At 40.2% G+C, this 15,046-nt stretch overlaps 1 protein-coding gene across 1 annotated transcript; it reads right to left on the minus strand.

The window, feature by feature from the left end:
• Nucleotides 1-688: 688 nt before the first annotated feature.
• rlf (RLF zinc finger) lies at nucleotides 689-14,838 on the minus strand. Its single transcript, XM_060879022.1, has 8 exons — nucleotides 14,158-14,838; nucleotides 9,251-9,405; nucleotides 8,831-8,912; nucleotides 7,856-7,991; nucleotides 6,480-6,682; nucleotides 5,876-6,012; nucleotides 5,622-5,763; nucleotides 689-5,506 (listed from the first exon to the last, which is right to left on the minus strand). The coding sequence occupies exons 1-8, from the start codon at nucleotides 14,332-14,334 to the stop codon at nucleotides 899-901; spliced, it is 5,640 nt and encodes a 1,879-aa protein (XP_060735005.1). The 5' UTR covers nucleotides 14,335-14,838; the 3' UTR covers nucleotides 689-898.
• Between the last annotated feature and the right edge of the window lie 208 nt (nucleotides 14,839-15,046).

Consider the following 15,046-nt stretch of genomic DNA (forward strand, 5'->3'; position numbering starts at 1 on the left):
GATTCCATATATGAAGCTGGCCGCTTCAAAACAGCACTAGGTTTCCTTTCTTTAAACGTTTAAATCCCATAGATTTAGTGCAACCCCGCATGTCTCCTAATGGACAATTCAGACAGGTAATTTCTGAGGAAAGGAACTCAGTTGTGCAACTGCACCAGTACTTCTGTCCAGCAAATCCAGTTTGAAAATATTTAATAAATATATATTATGCAAATGCATATTAAAGTACACTTACTACGGAAGCGTTCATTCAACAGTAACTGATAAATCATTGTAAGGATCGAGGTGGATTCAGCGAACTCTCCCTGGAACAAGGAGCATGGACACAAGGACACTTCCAGGCTGAGACAGCAGTCCATTTTAGGAATCATTGCACATCCACATTCACACATACAACAAATTAGCTTTAATCTAACTAAGGGCATTTATAGGAGGTAGGAGAAAACCCAGGAAATAACCAAGGATTCTTTGTGCTGCTTCGTTAAATACATCTGTACAAATGTAACACATACCTGCATATACTAGAAGAAATGTCATTTTTTATAGTTCAAACATTATAGCACTATTTATTTTTGGCAACAATATTATAAATATCCAATTCCTTTAAATGATTTCTCTTGTAAACAGGTACCTCTTGTGGAAGTGTGTAAAATGAAGTCAGGTCTAAATAAACACTTTTGCAACTGAATTCCCAGATTTTTTTTTATTTGCTCTTTCTGATACATATAAACATGTGACTGATAAGGAAATCAAGGTACGTCACCTTGGCAGGTTGTTACCAAGTGGTAATAATGATACTTAAAAAATACTGGTGGAAGTATTCTGAATCACCAAAAACAAAAGGAAACTAAACATGATGTGAAATCTCTACATAATCCTAAGTAGCAGTTTGCACGGTTTATGCTTGTGTTTCAGAGGGAAGAAGATCAAGAAGGGGAGCAGTTGACTTGGGTCTTTCCAGGACCACCACAGGCTTGAGGAACTGAAGCTGCTTTATTGCCTGGTCACCACAGCCCATTAAGGCCCTTTCCAAGATAAAACGGAGGTTTTGGATAGAACTACATTCTTCTGTGGAAAGCAAGGACTCAAGGGGAGACAAGTGCGACATCCGAGTGTGGCTGATGCTGGATCGTCTCAAGTTGTTCTCCTTGACAGAGTAATTGTGCCGAAAGGAACCATGTCGGCGAGAAGCATCGGATTTATAGCAGGGGTTCAGGACCGCCACCGTCCTCAGTGGGTCAAACTGAGAGTTCTCTTCCTTCTCCTGTATGAATTTCAAAAAGGAAGACTCAAACCCCAGTGGCTTATAAGCCGCCATGTCGAATGGTCTTTGACCTAGATTGGGTACCATACCATCTTTTTGAGACAGTGGATGAGGTGCTGTAGGTAATGGCTCAGAGAGTTCAGAATTTTTCCCCCTTAGGGGCTGACGTGTCAAAGAAGCATTTGTGTGTATATAGATGGTAGCAGGAACACTAACAGCCTTGCTCTCTCGGTTTAAAGGATCCAGGGAAGCATGGTTGACGTTTATTCTAAGTGTAGATGGTGGAGAAAGGTCAAGAGGTGGAGGGGGCACAAGAGGAGGGGCAGGGGAGTCGGTTTTTGTTCGCTCCACCCGAGTTTGGTCCTCAGTGTCACCAAGCTTTTCAGCATGGCCATTAGACTCCCCATAAAGCACATCATCTGCACCGATAATTAGGCTGCAATCTGGAGGTGGATCCCTTGAGGGAGATGCCTCATGTTTCATTTGTTCACTTTTGATAGAATGGAGGCTCATGGGATGGCGTGGCGCCCCAGAGTTCTCGGCTTGATACTCCATTTTGAGGACCCCATTAGGAGCCCTGTCTGAATCTGGCAATGCAGATACCGTCGATTTCTTTTGTATCAGTTCCTCTAGTTGCTCAGCAGTATAAAATAACGTGTCTTTGTTTTTGGTCAGCTTGGCACAAAGCATTTTGTGACACATTTTGTAATGTCGGTGCAGGCTCCGTTTGCTAGATACCACAGAATTGCAGCTCTGTACCATGCATGGATAAGCCTCTGATAAGCAGCGGTCTTGGCACATCTGCAAAGCCTCTTCGGGTGTTCGGTATGCAAACCCGACCTTTTTTGTCTTTGGCTTTAAGCATTTGACATCTTGTTCTTCCTCTAGGGTTTCCTCAGCATGCACACCATTCTCTTCAGCTTTAGGGGAGCATCTTAATTGTGGGACATTCAGAGACTGAGAACCGGATGTGATGATCAGTTTTTTTTGGCAGCCACTATTTGACCTCTCTCTCTTGTGTGTACTTTGTAAAAGCACCACAAGGGGATCGGTTTTGTCACAGCGCCTATAGACCCCTTTGAATTTGCAGATTGAAGCTGGAGTCGTGGAATTCCGTGGAATCTGATTCTGATGCATTAGATTGGTGTGGCGGACAAGACTGCTCTTTAGGTGGTAGGTTGCACTGCATTTGGGATAGGTACACTTGAATCTTGGAATGGGATCCTCCGATACCGGATGGCTTTTGTGGTAATGTCTGTTCAGACTGGATAGATGATTAAACAGCTTATTACACTCATCATGCTTACAAGTAAAAGTCTTCTGCCAACAAAGATTGGAGCGGTGGTAATGTACAACCTGTAGGTGGCGGAGAAGGTTGAACTTCTTTGTGAAGCCAGCACCACAGCCCTTATGTAAACACAAATACGGTTTGTCTTCGTCTGGTTTTACTTTCGTCATCAATCTTTTACTAACCCTCCTGTTCATCGAGGCTTCATCTAGGTCTGGTTTAGTCTCGGAGGTGCCTTTCTGTGATGTTGAAAGGTTACCCTTCAAACTCTTGTGTTCAGACATAACTGCACCATTATTTGTCTCGGCAGTGCCTTTCCATACACAGTGGTCTGCGTTCAGAAGGCAGTTCTTCCCAGTAGGCACTTCCTTTTGGTCAGTTTGAACCTCCAGTGTCTTCAGAGCAAAAGGTAGAGAATCACCCACCTTCCTAGCAAAAGAGCACAGAATTTGCTCTGCCACGTCCTTGCTCAAATTATGTTTCTGCAGCAAATGGGCCTTCAACTCTTTCTTTTCTTTGTAATCCCTAGAACAAAGGTTGCATTTAAAAGGCTTAAACTTGAGTGGGTTGAAAATGTCCATCCGTTTCACCTTCTCGTCGTTATAATTGTGCTTTTTGATATAGTGCTGCATCAATGCATGGCTAGTAACACTTCCATAGATGCAGCCTTCAACTTCACAAGTGAAAGGTTTGCTTATGTGCAGGTTGTTTTCTGATTTAATGAAATTAATATAGGGATTCTTCGACAAAGTTGGTGCCGATTCTGCCTTGTGAGGTGGTTGAGACTTCGACTGCTGTCTCGCTAGATCAGCAGTTGCTTGGGGAGACCATGACTCAGTTTTGCTTTCTGTTACTTTGGTTTGCGAGATAGCATTCACAGTTTTAGGACAGGTCACCTGTAGCACTTTAGATCCTGAAGCATGTGAACTACTGTTTATTTTCGTAGGTGTGGTAGAATTCAAACTTAACTGATTAAGCCCAAGCACAATTTCAGCCAATGCACCAGCCAGTTCGGAGTGACAAGTAGGACTACTAAGTGCTAAAGGTGTTGTATCACACAGTGCAGAATCTGTTGGCGGTTCTTCACCAGATCCTTTTGTAGGACCTTGATCTTGACCATTATTCTCTTTCACAGGTTTAGCCTTTGAGTGCGTTTCATTTTCCATTGCTTTGCATACGATATTTTCGTTTTTAAACTGGCCGGGATGGACGATTTTCAAGTGCTTTTGGATCTCTCTGGCGTTGCTGAATGTCCTTCCACATTTTTCTAAGCCACATGTAAATTTTTTACCATCAAAACATACAGCTACACAAGTCAATGCACACTTTGAGTCTTTGCTTTCCAGGTGTTCTGGTGAGGACAGGTTTGTTTGTTCACCATTTAAACATTGCTCAAAAGTATCCTTTGGATCAGAAGAGGAATCATCCTCCTTTAGAACAGGCAACAAAAGTTTCCTTCTAGCTTTCCTCTGGGCTTCAAAGTCCTTTTCTGTAAAGGTGATACCATGGGTGCTTATATGCTTCAGAAATTCCTGACGGGAGTAGTAAAACTTCTTGCAGCCTGGGCTGGTGCAGGTGTACGCTGCATCTCGGTAGTGTTGAGCCTCATGGTGGTACAGCTGACCCAGGTCACAAAAGGAGAGGCTACAACCTTTTAGTTCGCAGTGGTAGGACAGGCGAAAGCCATGTTTGTGCTTGTGCATGATGAGTTTGTTGATTGTTTCAAAACGAGAATCGCAACCCGCAACTACGCACGCGTAAGGACAATCTCCGTAATGTGTGCGCCGGTGCATCTGGTTGTGGTAGGCCGTTATAAACGTCCGCCGACAGAACGTGCATTTCTCTCGACGATTGCTCATCTCAAAGTAATGTCTGACATTTGGGTCGGCATCATCGTGATCATTCTTCAAGTGAACACCCAAGTACTTGAAAAGTTTGAAATGTTTTGAACAGTCAGTAGCAGGGCATACATAAACCTCACGATCTTGTAACTTATAGTGAATATTGATGTAATCAAACGTGATATAATCGTCACCTGCTTCCATATTAGGCACGGTGGCAGTTGGCTCCAATACATGCTCTATGACACCAGAGGACGTGTCGAAGTGTATCTCACCAGGTTCCAAGTCATATTCACTAGTTTCCGACTTTGGCTCGCTTTTCATCTTATTTTTAACTTTCTTCCTTTTCAAATGGTATGCAGGCATTTGGAGGTGTGTTTTGGAATGTGACACAAACTCGTCTCGGTTTGTGCATTTTTGCAGGCATACAGGACACGTCCACACGCCGTTCTCCACATGCTTTCTTGCATGGTGGCACAACCGTGACTCAATCACCTCCTTCTGGCATAACTCACAACGTACTTTGTACTGAAGCCACCTTTTGGATCTATCCGAAGTCCAGTGAAGCATTTTTGAGCTTTTCTGTTGCAACATCCCCTCATCTTCCTTGTGCTGCTCATTCTTCTCTTCAGAGCTGCTGCATTTTTCATCCTCATGCTTTTCTTCTTCCTCCTCTCTGTTCACCCCAGTTTGCACACCGTGGGCATGTTCCAACACAGGACCGTCGTCTTCATCAGGTTCCAGCCCAAGCAACTTCATACAGTAGTGCTTTAAAGTCTTCCAGTCCCAGAACTCTGGGTCACATGGCCAGAGGGCTTTGAGTGCAAGCAGTAGTTCACAGCGTAGTGAATTTGGGATTATAGCGTTCTCCTCATCGTACTTCTGATCGGGCCGCTTGTAAAGATCCTCCAGACCAGCAAACACCTCTGGAGATGGGCTTAAAAAGAATTCTGTAAGCTGGGATGCTCGCAACACCTCTAAATCATCCAAGAGAAGACAAGCCACAGTTTTGCAGACACTGGTTTTGGTTTCTGGATACTCTTGCCTTGGAAGCTGAAGGGCTTTCACACAAAGTTCAACAGATACTGCCAGACCAGGATGCATTACCTGGTACTGGGGAGAAGACAGAGAAAGGAGAATTAAGGGGGACATTAAATTGAACCACTCAATTGTTTAAAGCTGATAAACAAAGAAAAAAACCCGTAAATGTAAACAAACAATGCTTCACCTCAGTCTGAATTACTCGAATAAGGTACAGCAGATGGTAGACAGTCTTTGCTATGGTTCCAAACTGGAGGCAACGTTCTAGGAACGATTTAAAAGAACCGTCAAGCCTCCTCTGCAGCTTACTCCAAAAGAGTGTCAACTCCCTAAAAAGAGAATCAACAAAAGAGACAAACAATCCGTATTTTATTTGACAACACAATCTTCAAATTTCACATTACAAGTGAATATCTGTGCAGCTCAAAGGTATTAACACACCAGGAGCAGTAAAGGCTTCCTTTCTGCAGCTGTTGTGTCAAGTAGGTGGTGCAAAGGATGAAGGCTGTGTTCTCATCACCTTCTGTCTCCATATTGCAAATGATGTCCAAAACATCCTTGCCATCCAATCTGGAAATCTAACCAAAATGAGACAAGTGTATTAACATGAAGGAAACATGGGCAGTATGGGATGGCCACACTGGATGAGTCCTTGCTAAACTGCACTGTTTTGCAGCTGTTAATCTCACTATCTGGCATCAACATGTCTCCAGAGGGAAATATTGTGTCATTTATTTAAACTCTAACACACAGTTAGACCAAATCTCAAATGAATTTCTACTCGATATGACAATCATGTTACATGCCTTAAATAGTGCACTACATGCAACTCTCACCATTTCACATTCAGCAGCAAGAAAATACAACCTGTAAGCTGTGGTCAGTGTTGTCACACATCTCCCGCATGCAAAATAAAGAGTGTTCTCAACAGAACTGCTGTTACGTGCATGTTTGCTTGTATGAGAATGAAAGTGCATTAAGACCATAAGCACTGAGCCTTTCAGTCAGTGCTTAAACTATTATATGAAATGACAGAGTTAGTTACCTCTAGAATGGCCTCCTCACTGGGCAGTTGCTGACAGAGCTGTGTAACATAAGTTTGGCGAAAGGTGGCCTGATTGGGTAACATGCTGCAGTTGGCACAGGCTTTAGTAAGGATTAGAGCCTTCTCAACCTCTCCTACTTTCTCCAGATGCTTGATCCTCATCTCCAAAAAGTCTCCTCCCTCCAGACCCAGGTAGGCATTCACTGTTAACAACAAACAGATTGACATCAGTTTGCAGCATGAAAAAGAGCAACCCTGTGTAAGAGTGAAGTCATTAGTTTTGGTATCTATATGAAGAGCTCTTTTCCAAAACGCTATAAATCCATTATAATAGTTTTTAGGACTTTTTTTTAACCTAGACCCACACATTTTGTTTATATTCAATTTATCCTGTTAAAATGGTCTGTTGCCTCAGTCTGAATATGTTAAACAGTGATTGTTAAATCAAACAACAATTTTGTTAAATATAAATTCAAAAGTTTTTTTATTTTTTTCCAAAACGCTATAAATCCATCCTTTATTTTAATGTTTTTTTTTTTTGTTTTTTGTTTTTTATAAAAAGAGAAATATGACATCAGGGAAATAAATAACTTTATTAAGAATAGAAATAATCTCCTACACTCATTTTGAAGACTGCGCACAAACAAACATCTCTCGCCTCAGACCGCCGCCATGTTGGATTGCGTCGAACGCTCACCGAATTCTGATTGGTCGAGAGAGGACATATAGCGTTTTGGCAAAAAAACAGGTTTGGCGCTTTTCACGGTTTGGAAAGGAACTGCATCTTGCAGTACATTTTAAACAAGGAAATATAGCGTTTTGGCATGAAACATTGATGGAGCAGTATATAGGTTCACAACACAGCAAAATGACATGACAAACTCGTTTTTTTTATTTTGGCGTTTATCGCGTTTTGGAAAAGAGCTCTTCATATGCACATAGCTGTAAAAAAAATAAAAACATTTATTCGTAAATCTTTAAAGAAATTCGAGTGAAAGTGTGTTCTGTGAGCACAAAGATTAATAGCTACAATAACCAAACCATTTTTCTACACATTTAAATGACTGGTTTATGTTCATTTTAAGTTGAGAACTTCAACTGTAGACAATGCAACAGGGGGGAAAAGCGCAACAACTCACTGATACCCGCATTTCTCAAAATGACCCTTAAGCATATAAATGTAAAAGGTAAGACTTATGAGCATTAACCAGGGACGGCCCTTTATCAGATACCGCATAAATTCACGAATAGAGATCCCTCAGGCTTGACTAACAGCTTATTAACTGAATCAAGGGTGAAACGATGAAAAAAAAAAAACCCACTGATCTACACACTGCAACTATAAGTGTAAAAGAAAGAAACACAAAGCTACTGACATTCATCATCTTCTGTGGGCTGCTCGGTGAGGAGCGTGATGAGGGAGGGGTTACTCCATGCCCCGCCCTCTCCAGTGATCTGCACCAGTGCCTGTAAGTCAGTGCTCCCGTACTCCAGCATAGCTTCATGCGCCGCCTGCATACACACACGTTGAAAACATTGACCAATCTCTACAGACGACTTCTGGTGTCTGGTGGCTGAATAAAACTCGTCTGAAACCATGGTCGATCGACCCGTTCGTTCGGGTGCATTTTTAAATAACGAGGGCATATTTGACGCACTGATTAGACCTAATTGAAATGAATTAATTTCAGCAACTTTAGACAGCTGTCGTGCAGTAATGCTAATTTTCTATGTGGTATTATTGTAAGCCTAACGAGACAGAATCCACAAAAGGTTTACTCAACAAGGTAATACTATTCTCCAACTAACACAGCGATAAAAGACATACACTGATCAGACGAGACGGATCTGAAGTTTATCCAATAGCACGTGTGACCACACTGCTCGTTATGAGACTGCCTGGTTTTCTTGGGATTGTTGCTTCAGGCTTGTTCATTGAGAAACTAAACCCAGTTTTCATCTAGGAGAATTATATTCAGTCCTTTTCTCTATATCCTAATAAATCTGAAGAATCTGCGCTAAGATTGAGCAGGTCAATTTCCCCAAAGAACACCTAAAGGAGCAGAAAAGGTTTGTAATGTCAGTCCTATTCGGATTACATTATTCAGCTTTACACTGAATATTGAAGAGGCTTCTCTTTTGCTTTTTACATTACAGGCAAGTTCTGGCACATCTTAGAGATGTACCGAAGCACTGTTTTCCACCCCAATGCTTACTCAACTCATGCAGATCTGCTGTTAGCTGTATCTTCATTTCTGGTTTCAATATTATTTTTATGGGCTGTTTTTTTTTTTTTAGCAGGGATGCAAACGTGATGGTAAAAGGACAGAACGGTGCAGGTCACATCTTACCTGAACGGAGCCATGAAACTGTAGCCAAGCTTCAAGTGGGATGTCATTCTGAGGTACGGACAGAAGCAATTCAAAGCAGCTCCTAATTAAAGCAGAACAGAGCGCAGCATTTAGGCAATGCTGGGAAACAAAAACAAATAGTCAGTAAAAGAGAAAAAAAAAAAGGTGATGAATGTTTAGGTTGACCTCAGACACAGGATAAGGTTGCCTGTAAATGATCCAGGTGAATTCAGATGAGGATTTTAATTCGTTTATTTAAAATTCGTACATGTTGTGAAGCAGATAAAAAAAAAGAGATAAAGCGAGGGAGAGAGAAATTAAATTCATAAACCCCACAATCATGCTGTGATGGAACTGAGTCTACGATACAGTAACGATCCAAGCATGTTGTGCAGATGTTCTCTAAAATGAGTAACTTACAGCGCAAGTCTCTTCAGCACGAGTGCCACGCTGGATGAACTGGCAGTCAGGTGTGGCCTCGCTGAAGCAAAGCAGTTGATGGACAGACAGTAGACCTCCAGCAGCGTGAGTCCGTGCTCTACAGAGTTCCGGCTCCCGGCATAGTGCGCAAGAGCCTGTGGAGAAAAACAAAATTCATTCATTCATTCATTTTTCGACTTAACCGACTCAGTGCTCATGGTCCTTAATGTAAACGTACAGGCTTTCTATTCACAACAAGAAACCGTTTGTGCAAAGCTAAACACTGTTAGTGAAACTGAAATTAACCGAGACTATGAATGAAATGCACCAGATGCAAAATTATTTATTACAATTAATAGTGATTATTATTTTTTGGTTCCGCAAATCAAACATTTAAAAGCAATACAGGCCAGTTCGATAATAACGATTAACGGTGCGTTAATTAACTTCCCTACCCAAGCATTACATACTTAATATAAATGTGATAAAATTATTAAACTTTGTGTAATTTGAATCGCTAATGCATTCCTGAATGATATACAATGGAGAAAAGTATGATGTTATATGAAAATCAGTGAGAGCGATGCGATGCAAAATTACTGTTGCCACCATGAACTTGAACATTTTCCAAGAACCACACATCCCAAACTATTTTATTCTTTGTAAACTACAAATATTTGCCAGCAGAAACATTTGTTTTAATGGAAATCAGCATAATGATTTTTATCTGCTTATATTAAAATGTTGATAAAACAGAGTTTACAGAAATCTTATATCAACAGTTACGTTTGTACCTGTTTATGCATTACAGTGTATTAGAAGATGTCACAACTAGAGAAAAAATAAATTAGAACAAGCTCATTATATAATATATATATATATATATAAAAAACATAAAACACTGGTAACTTACATGTATCAGAAATGTTACAGAAACATTTTATAGACATGAAATCAGCCATTAGCCTCCTGACTAATCAGTATTGAGAGTTCAACATTGAGTGAAACAATTTCAGAAATAAGTGAAAGGACTGTGGTGATCACTTTAAAACATGATTACACATCTGCACCGGAAATGATCTGACCATCCCAAAATAAACCAGCTGTTATACAGCAGCTAAAACAGTTGTGAAAGTTTTAGCGTGGCAGAAAATTAAGAAGCCGCATTTCCTCTGAAACAAGTTTCAACACAGTCCGATGCAACTTTATACAGTCACAATTAATGTCTGGAATTTATATATCTATAAAAAGGTACTTTGTGATAAATGTGCCTTGTTAAAAGCACCTGATTTCTTATTACTGTTTTTTAGGAATATATATTTCAGTTGTTTTACTCAATCACTAAAACTTACTCGCTGTAATTTAGCATGCTTAAATCCTGCTATCGAGTCAGATCGGACCCATTCACACCAGTTTGATCATTGGCGTATGATTTAAATACATCTCATTTACCATACACTCTAAACACACTGATACTCAAAAAGATCCATATTTAGCACTCCTAACAATGACCCATTATCTGATCCTTCAACATCACTGAACTGTTGTAACACTGAGCAGCTAATGAGCTGCCAAACTCAGAAGAGACTGCGCATGAGGAAATCCCTGATTGACCATTTTCACCTCAAACCATCTGCTACGTGGTACACTGATTGGACCTTCGGGATCAGAGCGGATGTACCTTGGGTAACAGTGCAATTTCCCCCAAGACTTTAACTTTGTACCACACACCCCCCCATCCCTCCGCACCCCTCTCCAACACACACACACACTTTGGCAAAAGCTTGGCCTACATGCTAGAAATAATGAACAGAATGCTGTGTTGTGTTTAAGGTGTAAGCTCATTAGTAAAAGTTTGTCAACTCTAAGCAAAGATATATATAAAAAAAAAGTCAGTTTCGATAACGATGACTATAAATAAAATGATAATGACGCATTTCCAAAACACATAATATTCACACACTGCTATCCAGTCAGTCATTCACATTAAGCTGGCTTCATGGAGCACACAATGTTCACGTTTATATACAATATTAATCTAATACAATTTTCTTCTTAATAACATTGCTTCAGTCATTAAATAAAAAAAAAAAAGTTGTCTTTTTTTATATTAAAGAGAAGAAGCAATAAAATGACATCAAATGACAATCAATTTTTGGTTTAGCTCCAGGTTCAAAGATGAACACTGTTAGGAATGAGATTGGTGGAGAGAGAACACGTTAAAAATGTTCACCCCTGGGAGTCTAGGGCTTTTTTGTATGCTTTTGCCGGATTAAAATAAATAAATAAATAAATAAATAAATAAAGACAATGCAAATATTTGCTGTATTCTTTTTAAAACAATATCCTATGAATGCAATGACAGTCTTGTCCATCTTCAATTTGACAACCAAACAAACATGAAATCGTTTTATATTAAATTTTAAATGTACTCTATATTCATTCCATAACCAAACAAAAACCACATATTGATGAGTCAAGCCAGCACTTTCTAAGTTCTTCTGAGCCACTACAGAATGGCATCAGGGGTTTTCCCCATATATCTCGATTGTATTATGTCACGTAATCACAATACTGATATTACTCACAATCATTATGCTCAGTACTATTTACAGTGTCAGTTTTGCTGCAGGTTCTTGTTTCTCTTTCTGTAATTTTTTTGCACAATGAAAAGCAACAGGTGGGGTACATCAGATTGTAATCTCAGTGGATCTGTCCTACAGAGACACCCGTGAAGTGAGACACCTGCTGAAAAAATCACCAATCTGGATCTGGGCATCAAAAACGTCTGAAATTACTGTGTGGCTGTTCAGAGCTGCTGAATTGTTTTCTAAAAATCTCACAATTCAAGAACAGCATCTGCTAGCTGCTGAAGCCCTTACACATACACAAATGTGCACTACATCCTGTAATCCCATGAAACTCTTGTGATCACAACTGTTTCTACACTTACTGGAGGCGATACAACTTCCTACTTATCACATACACATCTACACTTTGTTCTGTGCAGATTTCTTATTCATTCTCACCATCATCCATCCATAAAGAGTGAGAATTGATAGATGCTTCATTACGGGTCATGGTTTCTGAGTTCTATAATGTACTTCATGGTCGATTAACCAGTATAATCTTTCACTGCTTTTAAAAACACAAGGCCATTCTCATATATCATTTCCTTTACAGCGTCAGACTTTAGTGTAACAGTTCAAACAGTATTCGTTATTTCAGACATGATGATGTTTAAGAGCCCATGATCAACTTTTAATCACTAAATACCTAGATTTCCTAAACATTTAGACAAATGGTGCAACGCTTTATAAAGCTCTAAACAAATACACTTTATTTTTAGGGACTGTTTACTCAATGGTTTTTTTTTTATTTTTTTTGCAGTAGTGAGAGAAAACAGGAACTTACCCATTTAAACGCGTACAGTAATAATATACATCAGCACCATGCAAATAAATTTATGATGTTTTTGTCGCTCCTTTGCAGCTGTACTTCAGTCATGCAGTAATTTTCCTGTTGAGTGCCAGAACCCTTTCAGACAGGAAATCACATATGTGGGAGGTTTTTTCTTTATCGAGGGAAGCCATCCAAGGCTAAGGACAGTCTGAAATCCATCTGAAACGCGACTACTTAAACCGTGTCGGCCAAAAACGAAGGCCTGTGGATCACTGCAATTTATAAACCAACAATTACCCGAACAATTAGTTACCTATTTACATGCCTGCTTAAATAACACACATCACAGGCAAAAAAAAAAAAGTTAGGGGGTCCGCAAAATAAATTCTCATAGTAAGAGTTATAAATCTCTCTCTCTCTTTTTTTTTTTTAGAGCTCTCATTATAAACCGATCGTGCCTTAAATTTAATACCGATTACATTTTAAAATTGTGTATTTTTTTTAACACAATGTCTTTTTTAAATATTTTATCCGAAGCCTCGTCTACATTAAAAAAAAGTAATGTAAAGTTTGTTTTAAATCAATGATTTGCAAAAATAAAAATAAATAAAATAAAAACATGACTTTAAAAAGAATAATCCCAATCCCAAGACAAAACCGAGTAAGATACATATCTACAAAAACATCAAATCAAACCTAATCTTATTTGTCACACACACACACATACAGGATTCTGAATGCCTGTATGCAATTTGCCCCAAAACATTTTCTTTTGGCTTTTTGGATCAATGTCTGGTTTTTAATTTGCTGTCTAAAGAAAAACAAAAGAGGAAACTTCATCTTAACTTTTACAAAACCGACCGTGCAGATCTGAGCTGCACCTGGTCTTACTACGTGACTAATCTCTCTCTCTCACACTCACACTCTCTCTCTCTCACACACACACACACACACACACAACTGATCGTGAACTTTGGAAAGTTGTACCTGCAGCATGCAAAGGGAAAATCGAACACAGACAACCTGATGGCCATCACATGATGCACAGACACACAGTCACCCACCTCGTACTGACCAACTGGCCTTATATATATATATATAAACATATATAAATATAAATATATACACACCCACGTTATAAAATACAGATTAGACTGGATTTTGGCATCTAAACGTCACGTGATTAGCAATAAAACACATTCCGTAATGTCAGTTAAAACCGATAAAGTCAGGAAACGACACAAATCTGAGGGCCAACGCATTTCACATCGGTTCCTAAAAATTCTACTTTGTTCTTCAAAACTACACCGATAACGTGTTAAATATCGAAACGGTCCGTATTTAGAGCCACAGCACGGATTATAAACAATAGCAGTTTATAAATAAAACGTGCATTTCTTCCCTTCACGTGCAGACGCATAGTTTAGTTAGCTAGTAGCGGATCGCTAACATTTAGCTCGCTGGTTGCTGTGTGAAACAATTCGCCGTTTTTCTTTTTTATTTACCTCACAGAAGTTGTCGCAGTACTCGGTGGACGAGGCCTCCGAGATGTCCCGCTGCCTTAGGGCGGCCTCGAGGTGCTGCAACGTCGCCTGTAAACTCTCCATAGCGTAAAACGTGTCCTCGCCCGCCCAGCCTTGGCCACTCCGCTCCAAATCCCCGTCTGCGCTCTCGTCCGCCATCTTCACTGCTGGCCCCGGCGCGTACGCATTCAGCGGATCACGTGATCACGTCCAACCGTAGGCCCGAATAAATGTGGGGGAGACCCGCGAGTAGGACGAACAGAGCTGCGTCCAATCAAAGGGGGTCCTCAGTAACCAATAACAAAGCACGCACGGCTACACCCCTGGCGTTCGGAGGTTAGACAACGCCCACCACCCCACTACAGGGGCAGAGGGGCTTCCTAAACACAAATGTGGGGTTATCATGCTGTGGAGGGGAAAAAAACAAAACAGAAATATATCTAGATTATTTTGTATTTATGTTTTAACAAACATAATTCCTTGTGTGTGTGTGTGTGTGTGTGTGAGACACCAGAGCTGATCCTGACCTCCCTGGGGCCCTAAGCAAAATTCTGCTATAAGGGATCCTCCTACCTGACCCATGAGCCATGTAAACCATTTGCCACACTGTGTATAAAAGCTAAAATGGCTTTCCATGCAGTATCACTGTGTTTTATAGTATGCATGAGAGCGATATTTGATCCCTGATGGTTATTATTTACTGCTGGATTTGCATTCATATTGACCTGGCATTATGCCCATTCCAATGTAAATCCATTGGTTTCCATATTGCATTAACGTTGTTGTAACCTTGATTGAGAGACTATAAACATTGTCATTTAGGAGCGCTATCACGCTACTTTTTTGTACTAGTCCCCACAGATGTTGCTGC

The sequence above is a fragment of the Tachysurus vachellii genome, chromosome 10 (assembly GCF_030014155.1).
Source record: "Tachysurus vachellii isolate PV-2020 chromosome 10, HZAU_Pvac_v1, whole genome shotgun sequence".
In the NCBI taxonomy this organism is placed as follows: domain Eukaryota; kingdom Metazoa; phylum Chordata; class Actinopteri; order Siluriformes; family Bagridae; genus Tachysurus; species Tachysurus vachellii.